This window comes from Diabrotica virgifera, chromosome 1 (assembly GCF_917563875.1).
Source record: "Diabrotica virgifera virgifera chromosome 1, PGI_DIABVI_V3a".
Classification (NCBI taxonomy): Eukaryota; Metazoa; Arthropoda; class Insecta; order Coleoptera; family Chrysomelidae; genus Diabrotica; species Diabrotica virgifera.
This window is the reverse complement of record NC_065443.1, coordinates 211,211,346-211,226,504: the sequence shown is the minus strand read 5'-3', so window position 1 is coordinate 211,226,504 and position 15,159 is coordinate 211,211,346. Positions and strand designations below refer to the sequence as shown.

The 15,159-nt window shown below is 32.9% G+C and overlaps 1 protein-coding gene across 4 annotated transcripts in view; it reads left to right on the top strand.

Moving 5' to 3' along the window:
- The window catches only part of LOC114346174 (mediator of RNA polymerase II transcription subunit 14), a 148,525-nt gene that overhangs the window by 17,624 nt on the left and 115,742 nt on the right, over positions 1-15,159 (top strand). For all 4 annotated transcript variants that reach the window (XM_028296966.2, XM_028296972.2, XM_050646918.1 and 1 more), the window contains exons 2-3: positions 4,873-5,005; positions 11,281-11,580. In XM_028296966.2, the coding sequence (XP_028152767.1) occupies positions 4,873-5,005; positions 11,281-11,580 (433 nt within the window). The remainder of the gene's footprint in view (positions 1-4,872; positions 5,006-11,280; positions 11,581-15,159) is intronic.

Sequence of the window (15,159 nt, the reverse complement as noted above, 5' to 3'; positions counted from 1 at the left end):
TTCTTTAGGGGGAGTTCTTACGTCAAAGAGTAGTTGTACAGTTCCTGTTGGAATGTATGTAACGGTCCCATTGCTATCTAAAACTCTTCTGTTAAGTCTTCTGGCCGATATAATTTTCACGTTTTTTTGTAATTTACTGTCGTTAACTATGTTTTCCATTGAAATATTTATACTTACATCTCTAATAATACCCCTTGATGTTAGCATTTTTTGAGGTATATAAGCAAGAAATCCTTTCTCAAGGATTTCTGTGCTATTTAGTACCATATTTGCCTGTTTGGAGGTGTTAAAAATTACTCCAATTCTATTCATGCCTTTTCTACTAATTTCTTTAATTCCAGTCGTACCCATTGTATGAAATACGTTCCCAATATCCATAGGATGGATATTTCCTGCTTTTCCCTTGTCACTCTCTATCATAATAAGGAATGGGCCGAAGTCAGTGTCCTTGTATTCAACTTTTCTTCTACTAATATTTTCAATCCTAGATGATAAGTTATTAACTTCTGTTAACATGATCTGATCGTTTTGGAATTTATTTTTTAAAGCACAGAGTTCTTTTTCTATTAAATTAATGTTATTTTTATGTCTCGGGGCTAGCATGTGTATGGAATTTAAAAAAATTTGCGAGTTCAATGAAAGCAAAGCATAGATCCCGCCCCCTTTGTCAGGGGGGCCGGGAGAGTTTGTGTCCATCTCCTAAGCCAGCCTCTACTCTACTATACTACTGCTACTATGATTATATAAAGGCAAAACTTACAGAAAAGTCCTTAGTATTTCTTATTCACTACTAACGTATTAACCCGTTTTAACTTTTAACTTAACTACTAAATTAATGTTCAAACACTAACTAACTATATCTACAGTATAATTACTTAATTTATAACAATTTTAACGCGATGATTTAAGATTTTTCTGAAAAAACCGTCCTTATGCTGAGCTGATTTGACGTTTTTCGGGAGGCAGTGCTTGGAAACGCTCGGTTGTCAAATTATGCGCGCTATTGCCACATTGAACGGCTCACATTCCATTCTTTCAAGCCTTCGATTTCAAATTTATGTAGTAAAGTCAGATGTTACAGTGGTTTGTTTTAATTTTCTAAACATCATGGTTAATTTAGAATTTTAGAAAGACTAGGTAGGCACCTGAATTTAATTTAATTTTCGACTTGTCTCGCGCCTCCCCTGACATGTCCTTACGCCCCCCAGGGGGGGCGCGCCCCCCAGTTTGGGAACCCCTGGCCTAAAGCATTAGATTTTATAGTATATAACAGTTTTTGCACCAAATCACAGGATACTGGAGTAAAGGAGAAAAGTTCTCGATTAAGTATCGATTACAGTATTTAAGTAATAGTCGATTGTATTTTGATTGATTGGTAGTTGCGGGATGCATGATGTTTAATACTGATTAATCTCATAGGGTTCTTTTAAGGTTTCTGGAATTGTGTGTTCATTCTTCCCAATATTAAGGAGTTGTAAATTTTTCCAAATATTTTTTATTCCACCCACATTCAGTTTGTGTTGAAAGAAGGCTTTTTTTCATTCTCATATGCTAATGTTGTATAATTTCTAATCATTTTGTAGTACTTAAGGTGAGCTGGCTCCTTAGTTTCCTGCCACTTTTTTTAGCCTTATCTCTTAGTGACATAAGAAGTTTCACATTATCTGTTAAACAAGGATTATATTTTTTTTTAGTGACTTTAATCTTTTTAAAAGGAGCATGTTTGTCGAAAAGAGCCACAATGGAGCTGCTTAAGAATTTTACTTTGTCGTTGATGTTTTCAATGTGATAAATGTTGGTAAGCAGAGTAGAGTTTAAATTAAGTAAAAAAGATTTGCATCAAAGTGTTTGAAATTTCTAACAGTCTTAAAGATTGGGTCAGATTTCTCTGGGAAGATATTGATGTCACAATAAATAAGCTCATGATCTGTTATGTGATCAACAGAACATACACCAAAGGAGTTAATTCTATTTTCATTTGAGACAATTATATAATCAATCAGAGTCTGCGATGTAAGGGTTATGTGAGTTGGCTTATCAATAATCTGTACCAAATTAAAACTGTATAGTAAATCATTAATTTTATGAGCTGGACTCAGATGTGAATTAAGTAAGTCAACATTAAAATCACCCAGACAGAAAATTTCATCACAATCTGTAACCATATCAGCAAGAGATTTTTCAAAAGATTCAATAAAGGTATTAATTATGTAGTTTGGTGGTTTATAGACAACACCTATACCTATCAACAAGTCATTAATATTGAGTTTAATCCACACTTGTTCTATGTGATTGTTAAATTTAACTTCAGAAAATTGCAAATTATTCTTTATATACATACAAACTCCTCCACCTCGACAGTCTGCTGTTCTGTCCTGACGAATTAAATTATAACCATAAATTTGTATAGCACTATTCGGTATTGTTGGCTTGAGCCATGTCTCAGATACACAAAATATATCAAATTGTTTATCAATAACATAATTACCTAAATCAACTATTTTAGGAAATAAAGAACGAATATTAACATGTGCAATTTTTAACCGACCTGTTATATCTTTCTTCAAAAATTTCCTCTACCATTGCCTAAAAATTCTTTGTATCGATTCATGTGGAATCTTTTTACACCAACTCCAACAGGCTAGAAATCCGATTTATACATATCCTTGTTGAAGGGAGCCGAAACCACAAATCGCTTTAGCATGTTTTCTTGGCTGGGTAGCTCCTTAACCATAATATATTTCTCTTTCATTCCCCGTTTGTCTCGTAAAAATTTACGAATATCTTCTTCTGTAGATGTTCTCCTAACACTGTATAGGTATAGCCAAACCTTACTCTCCTCTCCTGTAAAACCACTGAGCTATTTCTGCAGTGCCAATATTTCTTCTAGTGCGAAGTTTTGTCTTTCTCTTCATTACCTCGGTGTAGTTATCGTCTAGTGAGGCTTTATCATCAAATTCAGCATCAATCTCCAACCCTTTTTCCGTAATTGAACCATCACAAGAAGTTTTGTTTATTTGTTTTTGATTATTTTTAGTGTATTTACTAATGACGTATTTACCATTGTCGTCTGTCAACGGAGTGGCAAATGATCTACTGTTTACTACCATCTGACTGTATGTTTTATCTACTGTTTGTGTAGGCAGCATGTTCTGTGTTGACATCAAAGTGGGTTCACTTTCACTTTTTTTCTCACTTTGTTGATAATTACTGTTTACAGTTTTTTTATCTGTGGTTTTTCCAGATACATTTTTTTCTAAAAAGTTGATTCTTTGCAACAATAATCTATTATTTTCTTTTAGAATACCATTTTTATCTTCCATCTCAGTAATCAGTCGTTTTAGCAACTTATTTTCTACCTTTAATATATTTTGGTTGTCTTGTGATGCTTCTACTTCATTAAGGTTATGTTCAGTTTTTTCACAGCATTTTGTCAGGTTCTTCCAACGAACTGTCAACACTGATGGAATGGCCCCGTCCCATTCCAACAGTGAAGCGAGATAGGCGCCAACATACAAGAGAGAGGTTCTAACACTTCTAGAGAGACATGAGAGAGACAGAGAATTTGTCAGGTAAAATTTGCTACAACTACAACGTACCTGACTAGCACTGTCAATGTTTGTTTACGAAAGATGGCGATTATCTTCCCTTTTACCTGATTATCTTCTATCTCATCCTGGCGCCATTAAATTTGCTTCATGGCGATTCCATCAGTGTTGACAGTTCGTTGGGTTCTTCTCACAAACTTCTAAACCACCTCTTTTTGGGCAGCTTGGGTGGAACACATTGTAACACAATTTGCACACTACTATTTTGCACTCTTTCTTTATGCAACATTTGTAATAAATTGAAAAATTATCTCCATCAACTGAACGTGCGTCTTCATCGCCCGCCATCTTGAATCCCCCTCCTGATGTATGATGAGAAGAGCCTTTCTATGTTGGCTGACGATGCAATAGCACTGTGAAGCTGTTGAGCAAGTTTCAATGCTATAGTATTTATATTTTTCTTAGAACGCCACCATGCCAATGGTTTTACATTCTCAATTAGATGTTTAGAAAACATATGGTTTAAAGGGTACACACTTTGCCTGTTAATAATAATAATAATTGAAAATGCTTCTGGATGATAATTTATAATGGATGTATGATAAGTTTATTTCCACTAAAGCGATGATCAAGCAAATTTGCCAACAAATGAGCTGGGGTCACCACAAAATAACTGACAATAGATGTTATTGCAATAGCTAACTTGCAATGCGAATTTATAAATAGTAAATAGTCTGGGGTTCCCCAGGCAATTTCTTATCTATTATTTAGTAGAATAATAGATCAAACACCTTCAATTAATGTTATGTATAAGAAAATATGATTTAAACAATGTTTTCTTCTAAGTTTTATTGGTTAAAAATATTAAATTTAAAAACAAAAAAACATGTTTAAAGCAAAAAAAAACGTTTAAAACAAAAAAAACATGTGTTTTAAACAAGTTTTATTTGTTTAAAACATACATTTTAAAAACAAAAAAAAACATGTTGAAAACAAAAAAATGTTTAAACCAAAAAGAAAACATGTGTTTTGTTTAAAATTAAAAAAACATGTTTTTTTGCAACCCTGGTGGGAAACAACCAATATAATGTCAATCTATAAGTTACTATCGCTAAATTTAACACCTCCAGTTCATCTCTTTTTATCTCACAACTTAATATGTTTTCCATCTTTTGCGTTATTTTGCCGGTTATTAGTGCGCTCATCACTGTATTCATCATAAATATGCTTTTTCAAGAGCAATAAGTATCATAATATGGGCATTATTGTAACTAAATTATGCAATATAAGTATTCAGTAATAATTAATTAACATTTACTTTCAGACTACCTCGGAAAACTGACATGGAAAGAAAGATTGAAATATATAATTTTGCAACCAGAACCAGGCAACTTTTTGTCAGACTGCTAGCATTGGCTAAATGGGCCAATAGTGCTTCCAAAGTTGAAAAATCAGCAGTAAGTGTTATATGTAGTTAAGATTTCAAGTTGTTAAACTAAAAGTCAAACAATTAGGAATTCATGTCATAGATTTAATGACATCATAACCCACCGGTAATTTTTACTCATATATTAGTTTCTTTGCTACCGTCAAGTTTGGCAGGAAAACGCTGTTGCCAAATAAAAACCATATACAGTACAACCTGCCATATCCGGACCTGCCATATCTGGACCTCCCCATATCCGGACGGTTCTGCGCCATCCGGATCTACCAAAATCTACCGAGAAAGGCAGTCCTGCTGTTAAACAACGCACTAAAAGAAGAGCTAAAAGATGGCGAAATAATGTATTATAGAATCTATAAAACGCGTCTATCGACGAAAGTTATTGACGGCGTTGGTTACTGGAATGTATGAAGGAGAAAACGTTTCAGAGACTGTAAAGAAGTAGTGGTCTTGATATCTGGATTTTGTCATATCCGGATCGGTCTGTCGCCACATTGATCCGGATATGGTAGGTTTGACTGTATTTTTATCACAGCAACTACCTGCTACACTGTTTCTCTTTGTCTTTAAGAGTGTGAAACAAAGATAACTATCTGTAATATAAGTGTCAAAGTCATGTAGTCTATAGAAGGTTATGTAAGATTTTTGATTGTTTATTTTTCAAGTTATACTTCTTTAGGCGCGATGAAAAATAAAATTTCATAATTCTGCGCGCATGCGCACACAGACAGTATGCCGTTTAATTGCTAAATCTTTCAAGTTATGTACAGTCCGTCTAATTTACTTACCGTTGCACGTCATTATCTACGCCAGAGATCTAAGTTGACATAGTTGCCAAAGTATAAAAAAATCCTGAATCCATTTTAAATCAAATAAATCACATAATTATTGTAAACGTGGATTATACAACAAAACAAATTAATATTCAATGTAAATAAATAAAAACTTAAGAAATAGAGAACAAGAATTAAGTTATAATCATTTAAGATTTGCAGTGCAAGCGTTTTTGCACTGCATTGTTTAATTATTAAAAAACGGCTCCGAACTCTTGGGAGAAGCCGATAGGTTTCTTTGTATATGTCTACAATAACAACTAAAAGAGTTGTCAGATACCTCGATTATTCCAAGTCGTGATAAAATTAGGTGAAATTTATATTTTTGTAGTAGAGGATCTTTTTATAGTAAATTAAATAATAAAAACAATAAATATAATAGAACAGATACTTATAGTAAATAATATAAACAAATATGAAGTGTCATCACCGCAACTGCCAAATAAATGTTACCAATTTATTCTAAAATGACACCTTCATTCGATTACAGTTACAGTGTGTTCCGAACAAATGTGCTTCATAAAAACGCTTTATAATCCATTGATACAAATTAAATGAAACATATTATTGTGTATTTCTTTAGGTTAACATTAATAGAAATCTTCAAATATTATTTCTACGCGTATATAATAAAATATGTCTAGTGGCTGTAATTCCAGTGTACTCGGCAAAATGATTCTAAAAAAGAACACAGCTACCGCCAAATATTTCGTGTTGGTATCATGCGACGTCACAGGCTATGACGCGGATGACGTGCAACGGTTAGTAAATTAGACGAAGTATATAAATATATCATTGCAAGAAAAGGCGTGAAAAGAATATATTAGTGTTTTTAGTAAATATATTTATTATAATTTTTGTGTCTTTGGATTTGTCTTCCTCAGGAGTAAGATGAGTATTATTAAAACATTTTATTGTATATTTATTATACTTCACCTTGTCTGTTTGTTACCGTGAATTGTCATTAGGTACGTCCGAACCGATACAGACACAGTCCTCGTAGCGTATTTGGTGTAGTATTCGGCCAGAGATCGAGAGGTCTTGAGTTCGAATCCGGAGCAATCCTATACTTTTTTTTATTTTTTTGAAAGCGGTAAGCACAAAATTAGTTTGGTGTTTAAAAAAAATTAAAACAAACTGTTTAAAGTATATTTATTTTTAAGAAATCACATAATAGAATTATAACTTCTTACGTGCGTACAAAGTACTCACACATTCTTTTTTTTTTTCTTCTTCTTTTATGGCCTTTGGGAGATGTTCCCATTAAGCCAGCAACACTTCTTAAACTAAACCTACCATACAACAAAACTATTACGAACCTAATCGACTAATCAAGGATAGGGAAAGGAAAGTGAAGCTGGTTAAAAAATAAAATGTCATTAAAATATAAACTAAATAAATAAAATATAATTTGAAAACAATAAATTTGACATTATATTTAACCTCCAATATTATGACAGATGTCAGTTACCATTTACAATCTCACCAAATATAATAATGACATATAAATTCGTCACTAATTCTAGCCAATGAAATGCTCGCTGTAGTAGGACTAGCATGTCAAAAAAATCTGATTAATTCCTATATATTTTTTCAAATTTAGAATATGGCAACAAGGGGAAAATTACGTGCATTTCTTATTGTTTGACTTTTCCTATACAGTGGAATCTCGATAAGTCAGATTAATCGGGACCGCCGCTGATCCGGGTTATCGAAAATCCGGGCTGGCCGGAGAATATGGTAAAAATTAATAAAATACCGTCTCCTTACAGATAAACTTCATTATAAACTCAAAAACATGAAATACATATGCACACTACATCTAAATTACGTACAGTTTTATACAGCATTGTTCATATCTTGGTAAACAATTCAGTCAGTTTCGGTTTTGTCAATATTATGCTTTATTGTTGAAATGTTTGGTGAAAATTGGTCCGGGTTAGCCGGATTTCTGGATTATCGGAGGCCCACTTATCGGGGTTCCACTATATATTATTATTGCACTATTACAAAAATGCTGTGATCAAAGAATATATATATTTGCATGCTTCGTGGACTTCAAAAAGTCATTCGATAAAGTACAGCATGTAAAATGAATGCAGATGCAAAAAAATATGGGAATAGATGACAAAGATATTCGTGTCATTAAAAATTTGTACTGGAATCAAAATGCTATTGTAAAAATTGGAGATAACTACACTGATGAAATCACTATACAACCAGGAGTTAGACAAGGTTGCATTTTGTCCCCAACATTAACTACTACTTAATGTAAACTACTTAACGGGAATGGGAACTTAATGGGAACTACTTAATGTAATTAGATATGTGGACCATACAGTAATTCTGTCAGAAAATATTGAAGTTCTTCAAATTCTGCTTAAAGGTATTTACAAAGTAGGAGAGATAATGAGCATTAAAATAAACTCAAACCAAACAAAGTTTTTAGTTGTAGATCCACATCCAGATGCAGAAATTTAATTAAATGGAGTCCAAGTTGAAAAGTTCACAAAATAACATATTCGGGAACTGTCATAATGGACGAACTAGATACAGATTTAGAAAATAAAACACAGAATAGCAATGACTGTTACTACTATTATTACGAAAATGAATTTCTTTGCAATAATAATCTAAGTTTAGAACTAAGACAAAGAATGGTTAAGTACCATATTTGGTATGTATTTTTGTATGGTGCAGATTTTATAAAATTTATTTCGAGGTTATAATGTATATTTTAGTTTTTAAATTATTTTTACTGTAATAATGGGTAAGGCCCATAAATAAATAAATAAATAATGGCCAAATAGAGGGCTATAGAAGTGTAGGAAGAAAGTTTCTTAGTTAAAAAACATTCGAGAATGGACTCAGATATCAAATGCAGGATAATTATTCCACATTGCACAGGAATGAGACACATTTTAAATATCTTGGTTGTCATATTACTGAACAATCCAGATAAAGGGATAAAATGTAGAATCGACATTGCCTCCACACGACATTTTTAAAAATGAGGTCATTCTTCTGTAATGATAACTTCTAACTTCAACTTCCATGGACATTGACTCCGAAGCCAATAATGCTCAAACACACACACACACACACACACAACTTCAACTTCGAAAGCGCATGATTAAATGTTACATTTGGTTTGTCCTCTTGTATGATGTCGAAGCATGGACATTAAAAATATCCACCATTAATCGTTTGGAGGCCTTTGAAATGTGGCTGCACAGACATGCACTGAAAATACCATGGACGGCTATGCTGACAAATATGGCAGTCCTTAAGAGAGCAAATGCTGCCCGCGAGCTGCTTGATAACATCAAATATAGAAAGATTGCCTATTTTGGACGTAAGGGGAGACCGGTATAGTATTCTTCAACTTATTATGTTGGGTAAAATCGAAGGACGCATAGGAATTGATAGAGAGCAGGCCTCTTGGTTGAAGAATATCAGGGAGTGGACAGGAATAAAGAAAGCAGAATAACTATTTAGAATAGCTCGAGACAGAGACAGTTTCGCCATGTCAATCGCCAACGTCAAGGGGACTTGATAGGGCACGTTAAGAAGAAGACAGGAATGGAGAAGACTTAGCAATGGTGATGGCGAACATTGGATAATTCTGATGTGGCACATGAAAAAGAATATTATTATCACATATTATAGTAAAGAACAAACTTAATGCACTGAGATTGAACCTTTACAATTTCAATTAGAATTTGTATAAATACTTCCGATTATGAAAATACATAGAAGTACAGCAAATCATCAATATAAATTATTTATTGTTTAAACAGAAATTAGGTACCCTTCAAAACCGGGACTAAAGATTCAAGCTTGACTTTTCAATACGCTTCGATTGACATGTTACCTGTATAATTTGTGCGACTATAATATGGCACTTCCGGTTAGAACTTTTTTAACCGGAAATGATTTAAACACTAAATGTACACGTTTGTTCTTATCTTGCTTAGGTACGTCGAATATTATATCGCTTCCGGTTAAAGCTCTTAAACCGGAAGTCCGAGGTCAAATGTGTCATCTTTAATACCATCTTCGAGTTATAAGCTTTCTTTCGACACCTGACTTGTCATTCTAAACGAAGGATATTCGCGGACGGACGGACACACAGCCTGTCATGAAACCGGAAGTGCATATTTGTTCTCGTCTTGCTAAGGCGCGTCGAATAATATATTGCTTGTACTATTCCAGTGACTTCAAAACAGTAATTCCGGTTGCATTTCTAAAACTGGAAGTACTAGGTAAAATTTCTAAACTTTAGTACCATCCTTGTATTATAAGCCTTTCATTCAATACCTCATTTGTCATTCCACCTGGTATAATGACGGAGGAGTTGTGTTTGCGGTCGGAGGGACGGACAGACGGACATGGATAATTCAAAGTTTTCATATTTTTTCAAAATTGGATGAAAACAATATTTCTAAGCTTATTTTAAAGTACAATTGTGGCACATTCCCAATAAAAATAATGAGATGTCATTTAAATCAATTCGCCCAAATTTGATTGTCATAGAACATTGGTCAAATGCTGAGAAGACGACATGCAACAGGTCAAGTAAAAACAATAAGTTTGGCAACAATGTGAAACCTCTCCTCTCTAGGTACTTCCACTACTGAATTTTTGGATAATATTAGGCGGACCTAATATACCTACCTCTTTTTAAAGTAGTTGTTTTTCACTCCCTCTCACGTAAGGTCAATACCAACCATGAAAATTTGCCGACTCGGTATAGTCGGTTCGCTAAACTAAGACACAACTGGCTAATGATTTTAGTAGGTAATTTTTTAGTTTTTTTGCCAATTTTGCCAAAATTGGCAAAATTACTAATTACTTAGTAATTATTAAATTATTAACTATTTAGTAATTTTTTTTGCCAAATTAGCAAAATTACTGTCTAAAATCACTAGCCAGTTGTGTCTGAGTTTAGCGAACCGACCATAGTAATAATTTCTTACTACACACATCTAAATCGCCCACTTCGTGTTTCTCTATTAGATTATTTAGATTAGATTTTTTATTGTATTTTTTTATTTTGTATAAGCTTTGTCCACAAATTGGTAAAATTTTATGACAATAAAGCATACCTTATTACTTAGCTACTCTAAACAAAGCTCTTCTAATTTAGATTTCATGTGTAGGCGCTGAATTCGTTGGCCATAACATAACACAAACAGAGAAGGCATTCAATTATCTGACATCATTAGACCTTCTCATTTCTAGAATTACTAACAGCAAATACATGTTTCTGAATACAAATGGATCATCTGTTCTGGATCATAACCTAGTTACTGGTAACATTTTAGGTTGATTAGAAGACATATGCTTCATAGACTCTTCAATTACATCCGACTGCCTTCTAATTCGGGTTAAATTAAATATCTTTTCTCCGGTTACTTAAGTTTTTTTTATTAAATTACTTTTTGTTTTTCAGAGAATCATGAACTTTTTGGATAAACAATCCCTCCTATTTGTGGAAACTGCAGACATGTTGGCGAGAATGGCAAGAGAAACATTGGTACAAGCTAGAGTACCAAATTTCCACATCCCAGCAGCTGTTGAGGTACTTACAACAGGTACTTATGGAAGACTTCCTGCTTGTATAAGGGAAAAGATTGTCCCACCCGATCCCATAACAAATTCTGAAAAGAGAAATACATTGTTGAGGTTGAATCAGGTCATCCAGCATAGACTTGTGACTGGAAATCTGTTACCACAGATGAAGAATTTGAAGGTATGTGTTAAGCAAACAATATTATAATTGAAGGAAATATAGTATTTTGAAAACTGCTTCTAATTTGGAAGTTAAAACGTTAAAAATGTCTAAACATTTTCAATTTCTTTGCAACACGAAAATGCAGCAGCTGCATAATGCTCTGGTTAAATCGGAGAGTGCAGGAAGAGTCTATACCGGTTTCGGAGGTCTTTTCCCCCTCATCAGTAGTCCCATATCCTCTTCTCTAAGATTTCCCCAGTCATCACACTTTGGGCCCTTAAAACGTTAAATAAAGAGAAATTGGAAAGAAATCCTTTGTAAAAGGTATAAAATTTTTTTATTAAAAATCCCTTAAAAGGGCTACATCACAACAAAACGTTTTCGATTTTTATAAAAAATCATCATCAGTGTTCGATCTAAAAATAAGTATAACCGATTTAATGAATATAAAGTTATTATTTAAATTTTGACAAAGGTTAGAGCAAGTTGGTTATACTTACAAACTGGATGCTAGCTGAGCCACAAAAGAAAAATATCTGGGTAAAAACCCTTTACATAAAATATAGATGCCTTAAAAGTGCATACTTCAAGAAAAAGGCCTGTGATGGTCACATGGCATTATCCTGTTTGCCAATCATGGCAATCAGTACTAAATTATGTCAAACTGTAAAATTTACTTTCGTACTTCTTAATGTTGAACTGTAAAATATTAGTTATTGCTAAAATCAAAAACGGTCACGTATATTCATGAAATAAACAGTATAACAAATGTTTTTTTATATTGTTACCTTGTTGTATAAAATCAAAAGGCTAATAATTTATATACTTTTATTTACAATTTGTTTTTTTACACAATGTAGCTTAAATAATAAATCTAACATCCTTTTTGATTTTAAATACACCATAAATTGAACGCCAGTCTTTCGAAAAATCATGACAATCATAATATATCAAATTTGTGTTCCAAAACAATACGAAGTGTTGTTAGGAACTTTTTGACTTTTTTTTTTGTTATGTGACAGTTTCGTAGAAGATGAAAAGAAAATAAAAAGAAGATTTATGTTTGCATGGTGATGCATGCACCTTGATAAACAATATAGAAATAATTGAATTTTTACCAAGTTGTCAGAATAAACTTCAAATTAAAATATAATTTTCTTAATGCAATATATCCATACCAGCGCAAATAATTACAGTCCATACCAGATTTAAAACCTAACATTTTGGTCATTAGAGCCGCATTTGGTCCTACATCGTCGGATTAAGGATATATTCATGAAGAAAAGTGCCAACAGCCACGTTTCCAAGTGGGTTTGAAGTTACAATATATTGGTATATTTTCCAGTTATCGTTCACCAAGCGACTTCCAAGACTAGAAGATATAAGCAATTCCAATAGATTCCTTTATTTTCAAGGTACCGTGCACCAAGCGACGTCCAAAACTTGAAGATAAGTCTGTCCTTTTTGCTATTATATCATAAACCTATTTTTATTTCTGAATTAAGCAAAACAGTGCATTTTGAAGTTTTGTTTTTGATTTAATATAGAATAAATTTAATTTCCATTAATATTAATTTGCTAACAAGTTTGTGGGATTGCCATAAATCGACAAAAAATGACTTTAGCCAATCATATAAGAACAAGGGGTTCTTACAAGGGAAAATTGACCAATTTAGAGTCTTATGTTAATATAATAAAAGCTGCTACGCCAAGTAGTAAACCACTTCTTTCAGAAGTTCAATTAAGATATGAAATGAATACCAGTCTATTAAAAGAATTTCAAGATGTTCAACTGCAAATTGAAATTTTAACACCGGAAGACAAATTAAAAGAACAGTATGAGGAAAATGAATTATTTGAAAATAGGTATTTTAAAGCTATGGGTTTTTTGAAAGGTTATATTGAAAGTAACATATTTCAGTCTTCACATGATACTATGAGTTCTACTCCTCAAGTAGACTCCTTAAGTCACCTTTTGTTACCAAAAATGAAAATCAAAGTCTTCACTGGGGAGTTAGAAACTTTGTTAGAATTTAAATCCACGTTTACTAGTGTCATTCATAACAGTCCTTTGTCAAACAGTCATAAGTTTCAGCTTTTGCGACAATATGTGGATGGATATGCAAAACCTATAATAGATAAAATTGAATTTTCTGGTGACTATTACCAAACTGCCTTTGATGCTCTCTGTCAGAGATTTGACAATAAAAGGTTATTAGTAAACAAACACATTAAAACCATTTTTAGTTTAGAGTCAATTAATAAAGAGTCTCCAAAGCATCTAAGACAATTGTTAGATATTGTGTCAGATAGTGTCACTTCAATTGAAAGTTTGCAGATAACAAAAGAGTGCCTAAGTGATTTATTGTTAATAAACATTATTTCTGATAAACTTGATAAACAGAGTTATAGAGAATGGAAAGAGTTTCGCACCAAAGAGGAACTCCCTACCTTAATGGAATTCTTTAATTTCTTAAAAACGAAAGTAGATACTTTGGAAGAAATCCAAGACCAAAGTTCTCATAATGCCCATCACAATAATAATAATAATTCCAATTCTAATTACAAATATACAAACCGTGAAGGTCATAAGAGAGCAGTCCAAGTAAATTTAGCACAGAAAAAGAGTTGTATTTTGTGTAAAGGCAATCATTATATATATTCTTGTATTCAATTCCTCAAACTAGATACCAAAGGCAGATTAGGTAAAGTTAATGATTTAAATTTGTGTCACAATTGCCTAAGAATTGGGCACAGGGCTCAAGAGTGTACACTAAAACCATGTTTGAAATGTCATTTAAAACATAATTCCTTAATACACTTTGATGACATTCAACATGTTTCAGTGGACTCTGACAACAATGTCCAGCCATATGAAACATCAGTAAATAGTATACAGAATGTTAATATGCCACCAATGGCAACTCACCAGCTATCTGCACAAGCAGTAGATTTGCAAAATAAACAAGTTCTTTTGTCAACAGTTGTTTTTAATGTCAGGTCAAATGATAATAAATTAATACCATGTCGTGCGCTTCTAGACAGTGGCGCTCAGATAAATATGATAAGCGAGAGCTTTTGTAAAAAATTAAATCTTCCATTGATTCCAACTAACCTTGCTGTTAGTGGTATAAACCAGGTAGTGTCAATTATCACAAAGAAGTGCCAAATTTCTTTGTTGTCTAAGTTCAATAGCTTTAATATTACATCCATATTTTATGTTGTACCAGTCATTTCAAACCAAATTCCGTCAGCTAGTTTTGATACTTCAAATTTTGTTATCCCATCTAATATTCAGCTATCTGATCCTTTATTTAATGAATCCACTAATGTTGATGCCATTATTGGTGCCAATTTATTCTGGGATCTCCTTACTGATGGCAAAATCAACCAGGGAAAAGGTTTACCAAATTTTCAAAATACACGTTTAGGCTGGATTGTAAATGGAGTTGTTCCCTATCAGACAACTCATGTGTCATGTAACTTCACCAGAGTCATCGCCGAAGATGACCAGTTAAAACATTTCTGGCAAATGGAAGAACTGCAAGATTCTACACCATGGTCGAAAGATGATGATAAATATGAAGAAATATGTCA